Source organism: Medicago sativa, chromosome 7 (genome assembly GCF_051527215.1).
Source record: "Medicago sativa cultivar Bolivia chromosome 7, Bolivia_mono, whole genome shotgun sequence".
Lineage (NCBI taxonomy): Eukaryota > Viridiplantae > Streptophyta > Magnoliopsida > Fabales > Fabaceae > Medicago > Medicago sativa.
The window spans coordinates 71,787,707-71,801,422 of record NC_140755.1 but is presented as its reverse complement, the minus strand read 5'-3'; the positions used below and the strand labels follow the sequence as shown (position 1 = coordinate 71,801,422).

Genomic DNA, 13,716 nt, shown 5'->3' with positions numbered 1-13,716 from the left:
ATTAAAGTCTTACATGTGTTAAGGATTATTAAGGTACGGGTACATTGATTTGGTGTGCCCCTGGTAACAATGTGTCGTGTCCCCTCTAGAGTTTGGTGAAGCTGAATGAGGATAGTGTTGTGATTAACGTTTTTTTTTTTTTTAGGGAATGTTGTGATTAACGTTGGGTCTCTGACCAGAATCTGTCGTAAGATTTTTGGTGTACGGAGTGAATCAATAAAGTGGTGTCGTTTTGATTATTTGAATGTCTTTTTTTTATAATTTTTGTTGTAAAAGATTTATTCATCATCAAGGTTCTCAAAAAATATATTTTCAAAAGAATTAATCAAAACAAGTCAAAAAGAAATATAATTCATCATCAAAGTTCTCAATAAATATATTTTCAAAAGAATTAATCAAAACAAGTCAAAAAGAAATATATTTATATAGTATCACTGCTAAGTAAAAATAATAATTTTTATGCCCCTACAGAGGTGGTGCTCTGGACCCCTCTGACCCTCAGGGCCACCCCTTTCTACAACTGACATGTGGAGGTCTGACTGGTCGTGACCATCATGGAAATTTCTTGGTTTGGTTTGCTTACTCGTTATGGCTACTAAGTTATGGTTTATGGTTAATGCTTTGAAACTAGCTTTTAGAAAGGTTTCAAATATTGCTCAAAAAAAAAAAAAAGAAAGGTTTCAAATATATTGACATTTAATTTGACTTAACTATAGTTGTGGGTCTGATCGTGGATGGTTGTAATGTTTAATATCTTTGCTAATCAGATTTTTGGTATCTTCCATCAATTGGATCACTACTCCTTATCTCATGATTTTCAGTTACTTTTGCAGGTTCAATTATTTAATGTAATTCTCTATTTTGTCTCATTTGCCTCTTTGATTGATAGAAGGTTGTTGTCTTTCCTAAAAAATTTGTTTTTTCCTTGATGTGTTTTTGAGGCATAGCCATTTCCATCTATAAAAAAGACCAAAACATTTATAATTAAATTATTAACTATCTATAAAAAAGACCAAAACATCTATAATTCAATTATTAACAGATTTTTCAAAAAATTAATGGAGAGGACTAATTTGATTGACGGAAGTAAAGATAAGGGACCAAATTGAGACATTTTATAATTAGGGGACCAAAATAAAATTCAAAAATAAGTTAAGGGACCAAAGCATGTATTAAACCTTATTTAATAATTAAGGGTAACATTTACAAAAAGTATCAAACATAATATTGATACTATAAAATGACAAATAATTGAAGACATAGGAATATTTTAATTTCAATAAGACATAATATATGAGAAGATGTAGTAATATATAGTATATAAGCACATTCAAGGAGTAGGAGGAAGATGCAAAAAAAAAGTTGAACCAACCAAGTCAACTTGGGTTCCAAATCTTGGAATATATATAGATCCATCCACATACCTTAAAAAGAGGATCAAGAAGAAGAAGAAGATGCCTTGCATTTACATCTCCACTAATCTTAACTTAGATGGAGTTGACACTGATCCCATCTTTTCTGAAGTCACCACTGCTATCTCCACAATCATTGGAAAACCAGAAAAGGTATTCATATATCTCTCACTCTTTCTCTTTCTTTTTCATGCAAAGTTTATGATTATGAGTTTTTGCTTTGTTTCTGCCTAAATCCTTCTTTGACTTGACACTAATTATGGTGTTTAATTTTTTTTTTTCTTATTCATAATTTATATTTTCTGGTTGGTTGATTTTAATTGAATGATTCATGTTCTTTGTTTTTTTTAAGGATCATGTTCTTTGTTCATTGTCTAGTGTTTTGGTTAGTTTAATTTGATCCAAGTCATTTAATTTGAGTAAATATAGTTTGGTTTGCAGCTCTTAATCAAACAGTTCCAACCAACCTGATTTTTTTTATTCACTAAACAGTCTGAATTAATACAAGTATATAGTATATTTAGTGGAATAATTAAGTGTGTTTTTCTTTTATAAAATAACATACTATAATAGTATATAATCAAATTAAAAAATGATTTTAATTTGGGCTATGAATTTATGATGTATTGAGATTTCGAAATCATAGAGTAATTTTCTCTAGCTTCACTTCTATATAGGTTAGCAAATTGATGATCTTTGTCTTACATTGGTGTGATTTAGATTATGGTACCCAAGAAAAACAAACAAGTTTGGTTTCATATTGATTTCGTTAATCGTTCCCATGCAACTTGGTTGAAACCACAAACCAGGCATGGTTGCTTTGGTTTGGGGGAAGTGAAGTACTTTCAGTGTTTTTTATGATTGTTGACTTTGAAATCATATCTTAATAATAAAGTAATGTGACAATTACGAAATAGAAAGGGTTAACTAGTATACTATGAGGATTTTGATTAATTAAGAGTATAAAACATCTTTATATTGATAGGTATATATGAATTATTATTATTATTTTGGATATGTTGACAATTGTTTTAAGAGCATATGATAAAATTTCAAATATTTAAGGAAAATTAATTTTTAAAATTATTGTCTATTAAATAATATAGTTTTTAATAGATATTTTTGTTTCTTCTTCAAAAAAAAAATAGATATTTTTGTTTTTGTATTAAATTTAAGAAGCGATTTTTTTTTTTTACAAGTTGAAGTATAGCATACATAGCCTTAATTAGGAAAAATTAAAATCTTCAATAAAAAAGGACAATTAAATCATGAAATTTTGAATGATTTTGAAGTAATGATTTTAATGTGAATGGACAAGTGGGAGGACAGGAAAAAGTCATATTTCTACATTTGCATTTCTGGATATTTTCATGCCACTCATCTTTATCTTGAATGGGAATGGACAATCTACCTTTGTGTGGGACCTTAGTACCAACACCACTAATACTATGTATTTATTTGTTGTATTTTTTTTTTATCTTCATATTCATTTGTTGTATTGTAGTACATAGAATCAGCACCAATCTCTTAAATTTTTTAACACAATAAAAATGAATTTTTAAATTAACATTAGCTTAGTTATATAAAATATAAAAGGAAAAACATTGTTATATTTTTTTTACTATTCAATATTTAAAATTAAAGACTTATGACGGTGTTTGATCCACGTAGTTGATGTCACTTATTATGGTACAATATATTTGCCGTTGCTATTAATAAAATTATGAAAATTTGACTTTGGGCATCAATCACCTTAGTTAAATCTTAACAAAACAAAAAAATAATGATATTTTCTTATTTTATAATTTTAAAATGAAGTGAAAATAATATAACTTTGTAATTAAAATAACAAAGTATAAATTTTTAGTTTGGAAAATAACAAGTGATGAAGGGACCACTGGTCCTAGAGTATCCATGGTCCCCATTATTTTGAACACTTTTTACATATACTCAGAAAAAAGTCACTACATCCATGCATCTATGTTTGGCCCTTAATTTCTTTTGTCCTGAATCCTAGAGATGGTATACTAAAGTAGAAAAATATCATGCTTCAAAAATAACCAATCTTAAATATTGTGTGGTCTTTATTGTGATTTTTTTGTTTTATTAATTTGTTGTATTGTTGTGAATATGACATGACAACAATGATTGTGCAGTTTGTGATGGTACTATTGAAATCATCTGTGCCAATATCATTTGAAGGTAACAAAGAACCAGCTGCTTATGCTGAGATTATATCAATGGGTGGTATAAACAAAGAAGTTAAGAGGAATCTTATTGCTACTATTGGTACCATATTGCAGTCCAAGCTTTCTATCCCAAGAACACGTTTTTTCCTCAAAGTTTTTGATACCACTGCATTTCCTACTAGATCCAAACTTTAATGCTTTAATTTCATATTTGTTTAATAGCACCAAGATTGTGCTCTAATCATCACACAATTTGTTAATGAATTGTGTAATGTAATAAATTATTCAGAATTAATATTATGATATGTTCTTCTACTTTATTTCTACCAGGAAAAAATAAATTATCAATTTTTCCTATGCCATGTTAGGTTTGACAAATGACAAGTCTGAAACAAGATCTTTTGAGAAATGTCAATTTCTTAAATTATTGAGGGACCAAAGTCTCAAATCACACAAACATTGCGTTTACTTCATTCAAAATAAACTCATGTTATGTCAATGTCAGAAATTTTTTAGGCAAAATAAACTCAAAGCAATTCATTCAAAACAATAGTGTCAATACAACAAGGAGCCGAGAAGAAAATAATAGGGCTAGATTGTGAGCGGCTCTATTTTCGTAGATACAACCATTGAGCACAACATGAACTGCAGATTGATTATCGCTCTCATAAGCAACACACGTTCAAAACCTCTATCAGCAGCTATCTTCGTAGCAATAAGGAGAGCTGTAGCCTCCCATGGTAACCAGGATAATAGAAGAGAAACACTCCGTATGAAAAATTAAATTCATATTTTTGACACTTATTTATATAGAGAAAATGAGGTGTTGCGCAATTAATTTTGCAACACAAAACCTACTATATTAAGGAAAAAATTAACAAAATAGAAGAAAATACAACACCCAACTCACAAAAGGACAGCCTCATTCTTTTTGGGTGTTATCTGTCAAAAATTATACAAAAATTGTGTATCCATTGTTTTCCTGCACTAAAATGATGGCAAACATGACTGGTTGAGATTTATCTCCACTGGAAATGGAACTGATACAATAAATACTGGAAATATAGATAAGCAATGATTAGAACAAATAATGACAATTCTTAGCAATTATAAGCCTACATCACCAAACAATGGTCGATCATTTACTTGGTTTTGATCGTTTCTTCTTTTGATTCTTGTATTGTTCATACAGCTGGAGTGATTTTGCGGTCTTATCCAACTTACTTCTCAAACTTTCGTTCTTCTTGATATCATGAAGAATCATAAAATGAGAGCTAAATTTCTTTCGCAAATCATCCTCGTTGAATGAACTCGTTACTATAGTGGAACCAATGGAATCTGATGTAGCATTGACATGTGATCGTTTCCTCTTGTTGTTTAATTTGATACTGCCACTTTGTTCAAAACTTAGTTCCTGGTCAATAGACATGTCCTTGAAAGCTAGTAAAGGAGAGGATTTGGAGAGGAAGACTTGGTTTTGTTCAGTGCTCATGCTTGAAAGGCCTGTCGCCATCGTTGATATAGCTGGATGATAGTGTTTGGACAAAAGACTGAGTTCCCAAAGTACTGAAGCAAGGGCACCGCTTAAATTAGGATCAGTTGAATATGGAAGATATTTCTGCATATTTCAAAGGTAAGACAGAAAGAGATGGTTATACTCCATAAAAGCTGACAGAAAAGAATGGTGCCCACTAAAAATCATATAATCAAATTCAACCCTGCCTAAAATTTCTGTTCACCGAGTTTTTCTTTCAAGAATAAGATTTCTACATCACAAAATATTATATACATAATAAAATAATAACTTCAGGCTGATGCAGAAAACTTTGAAAGCATTGCTCTCCCTTTTCCACTCCCCTTAAGTTCTTCCTTGTCATAATTAACTTATCTCTAAACAAAGATGTTTCATGCTCGGTATATCAGGTTTTTGAATTATGCATAACTGTTTTACATTTAACCTTTACTACTATACAACCTAGAAAAACAATAAAAGCATGATTCGAGGACACACCAGAACATAAATATTAATAATCTAATTCTATATTAAAAAGAGACAAGATACAATACAACAAATGGACATCAGAAATGTATTTAACGTCTTCACATCTTCTGTTATTGATTGGTTTATAAACATCATTACAAATATATAAATAAAGTAAAAGTTTAGCCAATACACTGGTATAACAACAATCAAATGGCACATATCACCCTTGTTTTAACTTCATGTAGATGCAACTTCAAGAGAAATAAACATCATCTTAAGCTTTTCCTTTTCGCATGGAAAGAGTTACAGCAATGGAGTTCTCAAAGTGATTTTTACTTATGGACATTTACAAGCAACAAGGAATGCTAGCTACATGTTTTGGCATACCCCATTCATTTCCTTATTTCTTTTATTATGACTCCTATTTTTAGTAGGATACCTAAACATCTGCACTCTTGTTGTACACCTATTTTTCAATATCTACTTAAATTTCAAGCATAAATTAAATAGGGAGAAAAAATGAAAAAAAAAAAATCCGAGTGGAAATGAATGTGCCTTTTAATGTAAACAAAAAAAGAAAAAATCATGGAAAAATAAATGTTACCGGAATTGTGCCAGAAACAGAGCCCCCTCCAGTGTCATTTTCCAATAGATTTCTGCACTTGACATTCTTGAGAAGGAGATGCTTTACTGTGACCAAGGCTGAAACAGGTACAAAGGAAAACTACATATTAAGTCTGCTTCTCTTTTCTTTTTATTTTCTTCTACACCTAATTTCCAAATGTCACATACAGAGATAAAGGTTGATATAAGAATATTAAAACATACCAGCCATGGAATCTGCAGATCCAACAGACAGTGACAATGTAGCCAAACGTTTTATAAATGCAGCGGCCTTTTGCATGTCATGCTGCCTATCGTCACACAACATTATCTTCAAAGCTTCTGCCAGCACCTCTCCTTGATCTCTGTTCCATAAAAATGATACATAAATTAATAAGTTATGCATTCAAGCTAAGAAATAAAAGACAAGAAACGGCGGCACTTTATTATAGACGTGTACAGTTTTACTGTAATACAATTAATCAGATAACTCAAACATTCAGAATCAAGTGAACTCATGTTTAATTCTTTCATATTTTAACTTTCTAACAAGTGCTACTTTAGAGCTAAAACATAATTTAATTAGCAAAATAGGGTAAGAAAAGACAGGACTCGTAATTAAAAACCATACGATATTGACAATTTTGATATCTACTTATTCTAAAATCTTGAGATGTTAGATAAAGACCCAAGAATGTATTGCATTTGCATCTATTATCATTATCAATACTAAACTATATATGAATACTTGTGTAAGCAAACTAACATGCAAGACCACACCGAACAACTATATTGACAACATATTGGTCAGTTGGGAAAAGCAAGGACTTTAGGATATTGTATTTTAATGCACAAACCTCCCAGGCCTGTATTCAAGTACGAGATTGTAAAGATGGACAGTGAAGTCCTGTAGATCAACATTCAAGGCATCAAGATTGGTTCTCATCACTTTAAAAGCAACGATGCAACATTGGAGGCGTTCAGATACAGTCAGACATTTAGGAAACTTCTCCGATGTGTTGCTACCTCCAGCAGCAAGTATTTTCAAATGGTTCATTAGATCACCCAGGAAATCAAGGTCAATCAGGTGCGAGAACTTTGCCAGTCCCTTCAGACATGGATCAAGCAATGGGTGGGGTTCCATTCCAACTGCAGCAGAAAGTGCCCCAGGGTTTGCTTCAGGCCTGACCAAGAAAGAAACCATGATAATAGAATTGATTAATTCTCATCCAAAACTTATTAAAAGTTGAACACAAACAGAAAGTGCATGTGAGAAAGATGAAAGCAAGGGAAGATACATAAGAATATGAAATCAACAAAGATATCCAAAGCATCATCATTAAACTGAAAAATTTCTCATTAATCTTCATTTCCTTTCAGTTACATATTCAAGTAGCCCGGAACAATAACTAAAATTTCCACATGCACATGTGCTCACAGCGGCAGCCACGCACAAACTTCAGAATGAAGTTCACTTCGTAGAAGAAAAAAAAAGATAGGTAGAGCTCAAAAATAACTATTTGAAAGTTCCAACAGTGCAAAAAAAAAAAAAAAATTGGAGATGGAAATAATTCCAACATAAGGATCCATAAGCAAATATAAAATGACTGGATCTGAGTTTAAGTGGGTGCAATGAATTTTTCCAGAGGAAAAAAAAAATAAGGGGGGTTGCAGAAAGGAAAAGGTTTGGAAGTGGAAACGGTTGTAATAATAATTCCAACCGTTGATTTTCTCACTTTACATTTACTCACTTTAGAGGATCCAAATCCAAAAAACGAAGTGGGATCAAATTATACAGACAGACTCTTGATGAAGTTTTTGTCAGATGATTGTACTGGAGTAAACAATCTATAGGCATGTATGAATAATTGGTTACGCGGGTAAAATTATGAGTATTGTTCACAAGTGGTCATAAAGAACAAACCAAGAACTGTGAAAGCTACTGGTCAAAATGGTAAAAATACATGCTATCAAGTCAATGCAATGTCGGCATATTGATTGTAATTGGAATTTTGAATCAAGATTCAAGAACATGATAGGGGATCACGCATCCATATTCTTCAAGCATGTATTTACATGAATGCCATTTTTTTATTTATTTAATTATTACAGCAGTTTCATTTTAATTTAAGCCAGCCGTCCATATATCAAAGCATCAATTATCTTATTATATGGGCAACGGGATTTACAAACCCATTAACATCCATGTTTCATAGTAATATAGTAATACGCATGAGATAGATTAAAACACACCTGACAACTATGGACTGCATCGTATGCTTCAAAATGCGAAAGTATATCTCAAACATAGCAGAGAGTGTTTTTGTTTGCATCTGTCTCTTCTCCATAACATCCAGGCTAAAGGAAGCAGCCTTGTAATCAGCTTCAACCTACAACAAGCATCGGTAGAATCTCATTTCTGCTATCAACCAAAAATCCAGAACAGAGTGATTCTTATTGGAAAAATAATCACCTCCTCTCTTGTCTTCGAAATCGACTCTTGCCTGCTTTTCTTTCTGTCATTTTCAGGCAACTGATTTGATGCCTCCGTATTTTTTCTTTTCTTACCAAATTTCTTGTCTTTAAATTTTTTATCCTTTTCCATCTGTTCAGACCTCGCAAGATCCTCATCAAATGAAAGAGACAAGAAAACCTGAATATAAGCATTGAAAAGAACAAACATCACTTAACAGCTTTATGCTCAGTGAAATATTCCACATCAAATAAAATGAGTTCAACTCAAATAGCTATCATGATTTCATCACACTCAAATCAAATCAAATAAAATGAGTTAAACTCAAATAGCTATCATGATTTCATCACACTCAAAAATGTGCAATAGCAACCTGAATCGAAAAACAAAAGATTGAGAAGTATAGGACTTCTGGTAAAACATTGAAAGAAAAAAAAAGGGATGGTAGCATAGGACTTGTATCATACCTCAATGGAATCAGGGTGCAACTGGCAATTATGATCTTTAACTTGATAAGAAATCAGCCGCACAGCCTCCACAGTAGCTTCGCCACCATGTTTACCCTCATTTGTAAAGAGTGACTTAATTGTGGAACAGCAAAATTTCCTGCTTAACAAAAACAAGAATATTTTAGCAAGTATAAATGCATACAAATATAGAAACAAAAAATAGAATATTACTAATATTCATTATATGAGCAAACAAAAACTGGAAAACCATGAGAATTTTTTTGGTCTTGGACCCTCAACATATAGAAGCCATACTGGCTACTGACCGACCAGAGCTGAGCCAACGAAATAAGATATGACTTGCAATTATTGAATGAAAAAAATACTTAAGTTACACACTAGTAAAGCCTGTCACATTTGTAACGGGGAAACAATGATAGTTTTCGATTGACACAGACATGGAGTTGTAAAATTCTACACCTAGTGCAATGTCAACAATAATATTCACATCCTTTGAGATCGGCGACTTTTTTATAATGTATGCTCTTCAAACTTGGAAACATTTTTCATATACTCACCAACACCATTTCAACTGCATGGAGATAATGTGTAGATAATACATGTTATTACCTCCATCAATGGCATAAATGTAGTTCCATTTAGAAAGAATGCAAACGTTTTTTCTATGCATTTAAAAAATCAAATGAAGACAAATGTGATTGTGGCACTATTCCACGGTATTGACAACCTAGATGGAAGGTATAAACAACTTTTATCTACACTTGAACTACACAAGGTAGTTTAGCATTTTAAATTTTAATCCACCAAAAAGTCAATTACCCAAGACATTTCCCTTATGCCCCAAATTGAAGGTAGTTTCCTTTTCCAATGATGGATTCTTCAGCCTAAAATTTGAGTTTATGAAACTAATATCCATGCTCTTCAATAGGAAATTACATAAATACTTGAGAAACATTAGTATACTAATGGCCAATAGTAAAGATATTACATCACCTTATGGCCTCATTACTGGAGCTTATGTTCCTGACAGTCGCGTCCAACAAGGTTTCACGAAAGTTGAAATGGGGATTTTTATCAAGCAAAGAACAAATACATTGAACTGCAACAAGCTGAAATGAAGGCAGCTTTTCTAAGGCTATCAGCCTTTGCAAGTAAGCCTGATGACGTGCATAAATAGAAGCAAAGGAAAAAAAAAAAAAAGTTAGTGACACAAATATCTAATAAAATTTATACTCTAAACAATTTCAAACAAGCTATTGTAATTTTTTTCACCAATTCGGATGTAGGTTAAAGACAAGACAACGAGCCACAGTGCAAGCACTGGGACAGGAAGTCATATCTAACAGGTAACAGCACAAATTTATTCAGCTAAATCAAGTAATAAAATGAATTTACATAGAAGTCAAGCATGAATATGAACCTTGTATGCAGAGAGGAGAGTTGATTCATAAAAACGCATCTTTCTAACAGTCTTTGAAACCTTCATTTCTTGTTCCTTTTCAGTAGGAAGCCTGATCCGATAGCTGGACATTGCATGCATTGATGTCAGAGATGAAGGATTAAAAATATTAGTTAGAAAGAAAACCAAATGCAGACTATAATATAATTTCATTTAGAATAAGCAATATAATTATAATATATGACAGTTAATCATACCCAGGTATAATATCTCTGAAAACAGCCAAGAGGGATAGAAGTCCAAGTTTAACAATGGTGAGATCCTTATCTTTAGATAGCTGTACCAAATCCTTCAGAAATTTAATATTGGACTCTGGGTCTGTTAGCAAGGCATTTCCCAACTCTGCAAGTTTACACTTCTTACTTTCAAAATTCTCTTCAGCTTTAAGATCTTCTTTAACCTCATCCTAAACAATGAAATGATGACAAATTATATAAATTATTGAGCTCAATGACTCAAGAGTCCTCTCAAAAGGTAGCAGTTCAAGAGAAATATTAGAATTTGTAATGTCAAAAAATAAGAGAAGAAAGAAAAAATGAGTCTCTAAGAGACTTCATATTACATGAGAGGTACAAAGAGTCAACATTTATAGAGTAATATACCAAAACTGTAGACTGTGGTGCTTCTTCCACTTCTTCTTTAGCCACCTCTTTCCCTTGTTTCTTCCCCTCTTTTCTAATTTTCTTAAGTTTGGCTCTTTTTTCAGCCTTAGTTAGCTTCACAAAACCTTTGTCTTCATTGTCATCCTCTCCAGTTTCCTCTTTGCTTGGACCATTTACTGGTGCCGTCCGCGTGGCTGCAGAATGTGAGAACAACATACATTAACAAATCAATAAGTAAAAGAAAGAAAAGAATGGCAAACGAAGATAATGTAAAAATTCTATATAAGAGAACACTAGATACCTGTCCGATAATAGACTTCTCCATCTAAGGACTTGACAGGAAGAGCATCTACTCGATCAACCTGCAAACCTGTTTCTTCTGTTTCTTTCTTAGCATCTTTTTTCATGCGTCGTTGCTCATATAGTTTCTCCAAAGCATCGTCTTTAGCATCAGCAACCCGTGTAACATGCCTTAGGATACCCACAAAAATTATATCCAATGTCAGTTAAATTCATAACTATAATGCGTAAAATGTATTGAGATGAGCTAAACTGTTACAATTTGGAAGTGATTTCCACACTGTACAAGTGACGAGAAGGACAACATCGGTAAAATTTCAATAGTTCTCAAAATGTTTCAAGGTCTCCAACATTCAAATGCCAGCTCAGAGGCCCAGTTTGGATAAATAGTTAATAGCATAAGCACTTATCATATTCTTATAAGTGGTTCTATATAAGCTATTTATCTAACAAGAGATATAATAAAACCTAACCATTTACATATATGCTACAAATTGCTTTCATAAGTTATCTACGAAACCAACTTAATACCTTCACAAGCTCAGTCAAACAGTCTCACAAGTGCTTATGTCACTAGATTAGCTCAAATAAGTTCTTATATTCATACAAGCTATAAGTTGTTTTCATAACTTATGTAAGAGAGCTTAATGAAATAAGCTGAAAACAACTTCAGACATTCATAAGCTGTTTGTAAAAGCTCTCCAAATCAGTCTCAGAAGTGCTTACTTATGTCAGTAAATTAACTCAATTAAGCCAATCCACACAGACCCATAAATCATAATCAATAAAAAAACACGTTTTCCCCTATTTTCGGAAACAAAGGGTACCCAGAAACCAATTATTTACACAAAAAAGAAGAAAAATGTAGCATTGAAACGAGAATAGAAAAAGGGATTAATTTCTCACTTGGTGATTGATTTAGTGTCCAAGGAAGAAATCAAGGAAGCAAATTCACGATTTTCGTTGACGAATTTGACATCGTCGTCGGAATATTCGACTTCATCGTCGGGAATCTCCGGTGGGAGGTCCGGCGGAAGAACGATTTTCGGCTGCTGCTTCTGCTTCTTGCCCATGGTTGCGAGTTTCGTTGAAAGAGAGAAAGGGTTTTGTGAATTAGGGTTTATGACATGAGAGATGCACGGGTACCTGCCACGTCATCTTATGTTATTCGCTGCTTTCGTTGATTTTACTTTTGTTATTACATAACATAATTTCATCATAGTTTTTTTTTTTTTGTTTTGTTTCTGGTTTTACTTTTCGGTTTGAAGCTATATCTTTTGTTAATGTGCATGTTAAAAAAATATTTTTTGAAAATAAAAAATTTAGATAATATTTTTCCAGATTTGAAAATTCTGAAAAATGGAAAATGTTTTTCCTGTATTTTTTTAAAATAAAAAATTGAAAATATTTTTCCAGAATTTAGATAATATTTTTTGATAACTTAAAAACAAAATAGATAATTTTTTATTCCAAAATTTTAATAGAAAAAATTCAGATTTTTTTTCGAATTTTTTTCCAGAATTTTTATAAAATCTTTTTTGAAATTAAAAAATTAGAAAAAAAGCATTAAAAGTCATCAGATTGATCTAATTTCTTGTATCATACCGTACACCGTATACACTATATCACACTTTTTTTTTTCTCTTCTCATTCTCTATATAGCCTCTTCCGCCCCTTTCTATTTCTCTGTTCTCAGAGCCATCATAACATTCCGTTAATGGTGGTTTCGATCATTTATAAACGGCTCCAAAAATAACCTTTTTAGAAAAAATTCTCATTCAAGTTTGCTGTTTTGAAATGAATAAAAATTAATAGACTAAAATATGAATCCTTGGTGTGAAGTGATGTGAAAATTCAATGGGTTGTTTTTTCAAATAACAATCTGAAACCAAATTGATATCGAACTTAAGTACACATAGATCCCTGTTGTTAATCCTGCACAAAAATGAGTACAAATAAAATAACATTTCCCAAATCCAATTTATAATTTTGAATAAAAAATTGTCCATACGAATATCAAACTAAGGTTATCTGGAGTGGAGATGCAATTGAAGTAGAAATTGAGTAAACCAAACCATAAATATTTTAGACAAGAGTGTGAGGATGGAGACAATTTTCTTTGCGTAAATGCAGAAGTTTAGAGGAGAGATAGAAAGAAAGGAATGCAAAGAGATGAGATTAGATCCTCTGCAGTAGTAACTAATGGGTGTATTTAATATTATGG

General features: G+C 31.9%; 2 protein-coding genes across 3 annotated transcripts; one reads left to right on the top strand and one right to left on the bottom strand.

The window, feature by feature from the left end:
- Nucleotides 1-1,330: 1,330 nt before the first annotated feature.
- Nucleotides 1,331-3,916, top strand: LOC146908173 (Tautomerase/MIF superfamily protein). The gene is made up of 2 exons (XM_085727174.1): nt 1,331-1,565; nt 3,569-3,916. Exons 1-2 carry the CDS (start codon nt 1,455-1,457, stop codon nt 3,794-3,796), a joined length of 339 nt encoding a protein of 112 aa, XP_085583300.1. The 5' UTR covers nt 1,331-1,454; the 3' UTR covers nt 3,797-3,916.
- Nucleotides 3,917-4,507: 591 nt separating this feature from the next.
- LOC146908172 (binding protein) lies at nt 4,508-12,607 on the bottom strand. 2 transcript variants are annotated; one of them, XM_085727173.1, is made up of 13 exons: nt 12,399-12,607; nt 11,494-11,663; nt 11,193-11,386; nt 10,788-10,996; nt 10,552-10,654; nt 10,125-10,288; nt 9,129-9,267; nt 8,662-8,841; nt 8,442-8,578; nt 7,046-7,372; nt 6,414-6,553; nt 6,190-6,287; nt 4,508-5,219 (listed from the first exon to the last, which is right to left on the bottom strand). In XM_085727173.1, the coding sequence occupies exons 1-13, from the start codon at nt 12,563-12,565 to the stop codon at nt 4,740-4,742; spliced, it is 2,508 nt and encodes an 835-aa protein (XP_085583299.1). In that variant the 5' UTR covers nt 12,566-12,607; the 3' UTR covers nt 4,508-4,739. The 2 variants fall into 2 exon arrangements, with proteins under 2 accessions (XP_085583299.1, XP_085583298.1); XM_085727172.1 differs by having other exon boundaries at nt 11,193-11,390; nt 11,495-11,663.
- Between the last annotated feature and the right edge of the window lie 1,109 nt (nt 12,608-13,716).